This window comes from Polyodon spathula, chromosome 14 (genome assembly GCF_017654505.1).
Source record: "Polyodon spathula isolate WHYD16114869_AA chromosome 14, ASM1765450v1, whole genome shotgun sequence".
NCBI lineage: Eukaryota > Metazoa > Chordata > Actinopteri > Acipenseriformes > Polyodontidae > Polyodon > Polyodon spathula.
This window is the reverse complement of record NC_054547.1, coordinates 15,224,087-15,231,803: the sequence shown is the minus strand read 5'-3', so window position 1 is coordinate 15,231,803 and position 7,717 is coordinate 15,224,087. Positions and strand designations below refer to the sequence as shown.

The window sequence follows — 7,717 nt, the reverse complement described above, 5'->3', positions numbered from 1 at the left end:
CATGCTGTGGGGTATTTTCTTCTGGTATATATGCACACACATTGTATATATATATATATATATATATATATATATATATATATACATACACACACATACATACATACATACATACATACATCATGCGAAACCTGCAGAGAAATCTCCCTAAATTTCCCACATTTAGTCACTGTTTATGGTACTTTACCAAAAAGAAACTTCCCCCTTTTCAACAATACTGTGTTGTGATTATACCAATCCTGTGCCTTGCTCCATGCTTGATTTTCAAATTACTCTTTTTTTTTCAATATTACAAGACTAGAAATTAATCAGATATATAATTTAAGGTATTTTATAAACAGTTAGGCTGTTTTCCATTATGTGACTTAAAAGCAAAATAAAAGTATATGTAATGCATCTGTCTCGTTAAAAAAAAAAAACCTTGATATGTCAAAAGGGACTTCCCCTAAGTTTCAATGACGTTAAAGAAACGTTCCCTGTACTGTAGCTGTTGCAAAAGTCATCTGTGGTTTTTAACCACATTCCCAAGTTTCTAAATATAGTTTATATGCCAGTGGTAATCCGTTTAAAATAAATATTTATTAAAAAACAAAAAATATTACAAAGTGCAAAAAATACAGATTTTCTACAGCATTTAATACAATGAACATAATATCAACACTATTGACAATAATCAAAATAATAAAAAAAATCATGCAACTTTTTACTTTTCCTAGTTCCTTCATGTTTTACATTACTAATTAAGTCTGTCCAGCAGATTTTATCATTTTATACAACTATGACAAAGGTTTTTGTTTTTCTATGCTGATGAAAACATTTGATTAATGCACTGTGCATTTTTCCCATATGTAAAATAATGTTTAAACATGAACAGTTTCCTCTCCTTTCCTCTTATATATAAACAAAAATAAACTAAACTGTTGCTTAATGTTTTCTTGAAAACAGGACAATCTGTTTTCTAATGCTAGTTTAAATATCAGTTTTCTAAAAGGATAAATTTAAATTCTGGTACCATATGAGAGTTTCTCTTTGTTAATTTATCTGTGCTTTCAGTTTTTAACAGTAAAATAATGCATTAGAAGTTTATCAGTCTTCAGTACTGAAATTAGATATGAAATGAGAAACAAAAATGAAAATATGATTCAAAGAGACCAGATTTGCACATTTTAGGGTGTATATTCCCCTAAACACACCATTCCATGTTTTCTAATGCATATATAATACACCAAAACAGCACAAATAGGGCTGCAATTCAAAATGATCAGTCCCATACTTAACATCAAACTCTGTTACTGCTTGTGAATAACTGATTACAGTATTTGCCATCTATCCTCCAACGCTATCCCAGACAGTATACACCTTACTATACACTGATTGATAAAAAGCTTTCATTTTCTAGTGCAGACATTTGTAATTACAGCAGCAAAAATGTGACTCTTGAAATGGTACACAAAATTATACAAATACAGCAAGAACAGCTCACAAAGCCTTTAACATGTTAAACTCTTGTTTGTTAAAGTCTCTTAAGTTCCCCGATTGTCCAAAACTTGGACTCAAGAAACAAGGCTCATCACCAGAAGCCACTAAAGCAATCTCAATTGAGCCATTCAAGACCTCCACCCTGCTGGACACAGTTCCTTCAAGTTAAAAGATGCCCTGGTGGTTCATTTTCATCTCCCCGTAGCTCAGAATCATGCGGTCTCTAGACAGCAGCTGGATTCAATTGTGTTAACTCATATGATCCTCGATTCTGTGCTTGACGTAAAAAGCGCATAACAAAGAGAACTGAAGCTGCAACTAACGCAACAGCTGATGCTACTATGATAGGGATACAAATAGCCAGGTAAGGAGACTTCTTCTCCTCAAGTCTTTTTCCTGGAAACAAAAAAAACATTTGTTTAATACTAGTGACAAAATGTAAATGTAATCAAAATCAGACCATCAAAGTAGTGCATGAAGTGTCTTACCAACGTGGATCTCGATGACTTCAACCTCGTAGCCCACATCGTTGGTCACGTTGACCTCGTAAAGGCCGGTGTCAATCGTGGACAGGTAATAAAGCTCAAAGGTGCCGTTGTCAGAGCAGAAAGTCGTTCCGTTGCCGATTTTCTTCAAGACGATCGTCGGGGCAGGGTAGCTGATGGTTTTACATGAAATGGTGATATTTTGTCCTTCTAACACCTCTGTAGATGGATACACCAACACTGTTGTATTCCTCGGGGGAACTGTAAAGAACAATGATAAATGAGAATACACAAAACACTGAATGATAATGTCCCTCCACTGTACATGTTATCCCTCCTTCTGCTTGCTGTAGAGACAAGCTTGCCATTAAGACTTATCTTTATCTCTTTCAATTTGGAAACTCTATTTAGACAACCAGGGTCACAGAGATAATTCCACCTTAATGCTACAAAATGAGAAGCTGGTTTTGTAAAAATAACAGGTGTTTCTCTTCTATAAATATATATCTTTAAATGAGTTCCATTGCTTTGCAGTGGTGGTGAGGAAACTAAAAACTTGTGACTTCACCGTCCCACTACTCAACTAGAAGAGGAAGTGAAAGAAATGTGGCATTTCAGTACAGTACATAGCATAACTTACTAAAATATACTATTCCTTTATATAATAGAAAAGGAGTTTTGAGGACACTAACCTTTAACGGAAATCTCAACGATTGCTTTCTCTCTGCCGACCTCGTTGGTGGCTTCACATTCATACAGCCCCGCGTCGCCCAGCTGAGCTTCATTAATTGTCAATGAGCCATTGCTGGACTCCAGCTCTCTGCCTCCAGTGGGGCTCTTCTTGCGCAGAGTGAGGGTCGCTGCTGGGACACTGTAGGAGGCACAAGAAACAGTCACGCTGTCTCCTTCTTTCAGTGCTTCAGCCGGGTACACGGAAATGGAGGTATTCTTGGGTGCAACTGCAAGAAATGAGACACTTCATTTAGACAAAGGAGTGGTTTAATACAACAACTTGAATGACACACTTAACTGTAATAGGCAGTGTAAACCATGTAACGCTTTTTTTCACAGAACTGATTCTTTAATTAACTGTTTGTTTTTTGAAAATGCCCTTTAATGTTACAAACTAAGAAACAAAGAAATTTAGGGGTCCCAGGAGTAAATTGCTTTACTTAATTGTTTGGTACTAACACTGCGAAATGAACAGGTTTTCTTTATCTCCTCCAAATATGTTAATTAGACTGGGGGTTAAACACTTTGAAATTTTCCTTCAGACTTTTATTTTAGGTGAAAGGCTTGAGAAGGTAACAGGGAAAGTGCAAAACTCTCCAACCAAGCAGTGTACCTTGAACAGTGATTTCTATGTTTGTCGAGCTGTTCCCTAAAGCATTGCGGGCTTCACATTGGTACTCTCCAGAGTCAAAGGGCTCAGCCTTCCCAATGAACAGTGTTCCACCCTCAGCTACCACTTGAGATTGACCGCGAGGAAGCAGCTTCTTCCACACCAGCTCTGCAGGAGGACTGCTCTGAGTAGAGCAGGTTAAGCTCATCTCCTCGCCTTCCCTTACAGTGCTGCTTGGGCTCCCAGAAACTAAAGGCTTCTGTGGGGCATCTGTAATGGAAATGAACATACAGCTTTGAAAATGATTCCTAAACACTAGCCTGTATTGTTATCATGGTGGGAACTTTACATGGTCTCCTAACATATTATAATGTATGAGTCCTAACTCCAAATGCAGCATATCAGACAATTATACATGCGCCAACTTGTTTTGTTGGGCTACAATGCTATGCCACCTTGCAGCTGGGAAAGAAAAAATAAAATGCCATTATAATCACAGAAATATCTAAGATGTTGCTACTCACATTGTACATCAAATGTTGTAGTTGTAGTTTTGGTTTTCCTAGCTTCTGGTATCTCTTCCATTGTGATTACGGCTTTGCAGGTCAGTTTTTTCCCAGTTTCTTCAATTTTGGGAACGAACTCGTAAATTAAAGATAAAGAGCTGCTTTCCTGGTAGTCTGATTCTTTGAGAACACGTTCCCCGTCCAGCCACTGAATCCCGAAGTTCTCTGGAGGATACACATCCGGGACTTTGCAGGTGAGAGCGACTTTTTTCCCTTCCTGGAGAGAAGCGTGGGGTTCAATGACAGGATCGCTGGGGAAAGCTGCGGGTCGAAGAAAGCACAGTCGGCTATTAATGCTATGTATTCTAGCCCAGGTGAAACACGTTTAGCGTACGATAGCGCTATACGTTTAAAAAGGACCCTACCTCCACATAGTTTCTGTGGGAACCACTGATTCATGAAGTGGCAGTATTATTATATTTTTTTTAAAAGAGACTGCTAGAAAGTATAATCCGAAGCAAGGTATAAACCCAGACACTCAATGTATAATTTAAGGAAAGTTTTCATCATTGAATTATGCAGTCTATTAATAAAAATAGCTTCAAAAACGATCTTACTTACAGTACACTTTTATTTCACTAGACTTCTGTGCCTTCTGTGATCCACACGTCACCTTGCAGAGGTAAGTGTTATCGTTCTCTCTGCGCACAGGTGTCAGGATAGCACGCGACTCTAAAACGTCGTTCTCGAGCTTCACGTACATCGGTTTATCTTCCAGCGCTATCCAGCTGAATGTCGGGGAAGGACAGTCTTTGGCACGGCATGTAAGAACGAGGTCGCTTCCACTCTCTACAGTAATCCTACGTTGCGGTGGCTCCATTTCAACTTTAAATGAAAGTACTGTTAAAAAAAAAAAAAAAAAACACATTATTGAAGACCCAGCGTACTCTACTTGAATCTAGACTGAAATAACTCACTGAAAGCACAACTAATTTACAATGTCATACCAAAAACAACTACTAATCCGTTGTAATGTAAGTTAAAGTATGAACTATAAATTAAAGGAATTGGAAGCTAGCAACATAGTTATGACGACATGTGTTTTTTTTTTATTATTATTATTTGTATTTTATTAACCACGTATGATGAAAACAATTTGCGATTGAATGTGTTTATCTGTTAATAGTGGGTCATGCAGTATCATATATTGCTGATGGAAAATTTTAAACTTACCTCTGTTTAAAAAGATGAACAGCAAGACCCAGATGATTTGTGAATTGAATCCCATTGTTAATGAGCAGTGTATCTTAGTATTATAAATGATCAAGTGGGTTGATATTGTAGATATATATTGAAGAGCTAACTCTGATTTTTTTTTGTTTTTGTTTTATCTGCTCCGAGTTTTCTCCTTTGATTTGTTCTGGTTCAGTGTGTTGTGCAACTGAAATTGAACGTTATTTATACTGAGTCTCGGGAAGAACAAAAATTCCCAGTAAAAAAAAAAACAAAAAAAACCCTGTACAGTAAACCTTAGATACTGCAAGTATGAATTCCCCTAATGTTACTTAACTGAGCGCTACTCTCCCCCTAGCGTCCACGAAATGGTATGGAATTCACCAGACTACATTTATTACGCATGCAATTTAGTTTAAATGTGTTTTGTTTTGGTACGGTTTTTTTTTTAAAGAACATTTTATAGAACTCTAGTAGCATGTAAAAGTATACATTTAAAATAGTTTTTCTTAACATTTCGGTTTTCCTTTTAAAACAATAATTTGCACAATCTGGTTCTCTGATGGCAACATTTCTACTCTATGGCACCTTTGTTCATACACACTTCACGTAGTTTAATATGTGAGCACGGGGAATTGCACTTTATTAATTCACGTGCAGTTGTACCGAGACTCCAAATTGAATGATTGATTAGCAGTCGAGGCTTGGTACAGCTGCATAAAAACAGCATGTTTTCACCCACTCGCGGTTGGGGTGTTCGGTGAGTGGGGAACGGGAGAGGAGGAGTAATAGAGCGTATTATCAATTGCTATTGCGTGCTGGTGGGACCAGCACGATACTTCTTAGTCTGTCTATCTGCTCACAGTGTTTGTCTAGTATTGTCCGTTTTGTGTGTCTATTTATTTTGGCGTAAAGTGCCGTGTCCTGTCTTCTGTTTGTTTAAACCTTTTATTTTGCAATAAACCGGCGCAACCAAGCGTCCCCATCATTTCAATTCGTCCGTCCTGTGTTTTGTGTATTCATTTCCTGGTTCTGACGCCGCCCACTTCGGCTGTCTCTGTGACAGCTACATATCAAGGATGTGAACATTTTGTTTTTCTCTGCTTTTTCTTTACATAGCAATGAGAATGATTTGGTCTGTCCTTTAACTTCAGACTCATCGATTGCATGAGGACGCTGACAAATGTTCATGTCAGCTAGCATTATTATTATTATTATTATTATTATTATTATTAATAATAATAATAATAATAATAATAATAATAATAATATCTAGAACTGCCAGGCAGTTTGACTGCTCCCAAGCTCCAATATCAGTACTCGTCTAAGCCTGTTTAGTTCTCAATGTGCGAAGTTTAAAATCAGCAACTTCATCGGTTCTCCAGAAGATGATTTCGAAAGGTTTTATCGAAAAATGCGTCACGGCGCCAATTGCAAGGACGCAGCAGCAAAATTTTTTCAGCATCTGACAGCCAGTGTATCCAGCTTGTTACCTGCCAAGTCAGAACCTGATCAGTCACACAGCTTGAATGCAGCAGCAGTTTAAAGTTTTTGGAAGAAAAATAATAATAATAAAAAAAAACAAAAAACAAAAACAAAACAAAACAAAACAAAACAAAAAAATAACAATAGGCATCCCAGCCTTTGGCTGGGAAGCCTAATAATAATAATAATAATAAACACAGTGGATGTGTAAACCATAAAAAAGTATGTCATTTTAAGAGCAAAAAAAATGCTGTCCGGCCTCCCGAGTGGCGCATCCGGTAAAAGCGCTCCATGTGGAGTGCAGGATATACCCTATAGCCTGGACGGTCGCCGCTTCCAGTCAGGCTATTCCGCTGCCGACTGTGGATGGGAGTTTCCTATGGAGTGCCATTTGTGCCAAAACTATCCAGCCATTAATTTGTCAATCTGTCCAGCAATTCATCCGTTTGTCCACAGTAATTTAAAAACTGCATGCAAAGCATTGTGGTATATAGAGTTAGGCAAAAAAAATTCTATGCAGAATCAATGGAGGCATAAGAAATGTTGCTGGTTTTCGCCATGTTAAAAAAATGTGTAAAAGTTTTGAAGTAGATTTCACATTTGCCCAAGGCCTTTTAAAGAAAATGGCAACATTAACAAATTATGACAATACGTAATGGTTATGATAAATGCTATTTTCTGAGCACTGTCTTGTTCGGTGGCACATGCACAGAAAAAAGCTCTAAAGATGCGTATTGATTAAATCATTTAACAGACCGGTAAGAATGGTTACATTAGAAATACATAACATTACAACATAAAATATTATCAAGACACAGCAATATAGTACAGTAAACAAACTACCAGTAGCTACTTGGACAAAATAAGTTTAAAAAGGTTGTGTGGTGTTGAGTTGGAGGGATACGTCTATTATATGATAATGAGAGGTTTTTTTTTTTTGCTTATTGTTATAAAAGATGTCAATGTTTGCAGTTTGGGTGAGTGGACCAGGAAATGAATCTGAATTGGTGAATGTAAACAAACTGGACTGTCAACAGGTTCTATTTCCTGATAAAGATTTCCTGATAGAGTACACCGCATGACACTATGGATTTATGAGGTATCTTAGCATTAAAACAGAATGTGATTGTGTGACACTGCAGCCTGTTATTAGCAGGGCAGTCGTGCTCCCAGGAAAAAAAAAAAAT

At 37.2% G+C, this 7,717-nt stretch overlaps 1 protein-coding gene across 1 annotated transcript; it reads right to left on the bottom strand.

The window, feature by feature from the left end:
* Window positions 1–561: 561 nt before the first annotated feature.
* On the bottom strand, window positions 562–5,327 carry vcam1a (vascular cell adhesion molecule 1a). The gene is made up of 7 exons (XM_041269650.1): window positions 5,046–5,327; window positions 4,434–4,712; window positions 3,831–4,133; window positions 3,310–3,576; window positions 2,657–2,923; window positions 1,968–2,225; window positions 562–1,875 (listed from the first exon to the last, which is right to left on the bottom strand). Exons 1-7 carry the CDS (start codon window positions 5,098–5,100, stop codon window positions 1,703–1,705), a joined length of 1,602 nt encoding a protein of 533 aa, XP_041125584.1. The 5' UTR covers window positions 5,101–5,327; the 3' UTR covers window positions 562–1,702.
* Window positions 5,328–7,717: the final 2,390 nt, after the last annotated feature.

Excerpts from the sequence above, each read along its gene's own strand:
- vcam1a (XM_041269650.1), bottom strand. The coding sequence starts at position 5,100 with ATGGGATTCAATTCACAAATCATCTGGGTCTTGCTGTTCATCTTTTTA. Across the intron at positions 4,713-5,045 it reads GTTCATCTTTTTAAACAGAG|TACTTTCATTTAAAGTTGAA; the intron begins GTAAGTTTAAAA and ends TTTTTTTAACAG. Across the intron at positions 1,876-1,967 it reads AGTCATCGAGATCCACGTTG|GAAAAAGACTTGAGGAGAAG; the intron begins GTAAGACACTTC and ends TTTTGTTTCCAG.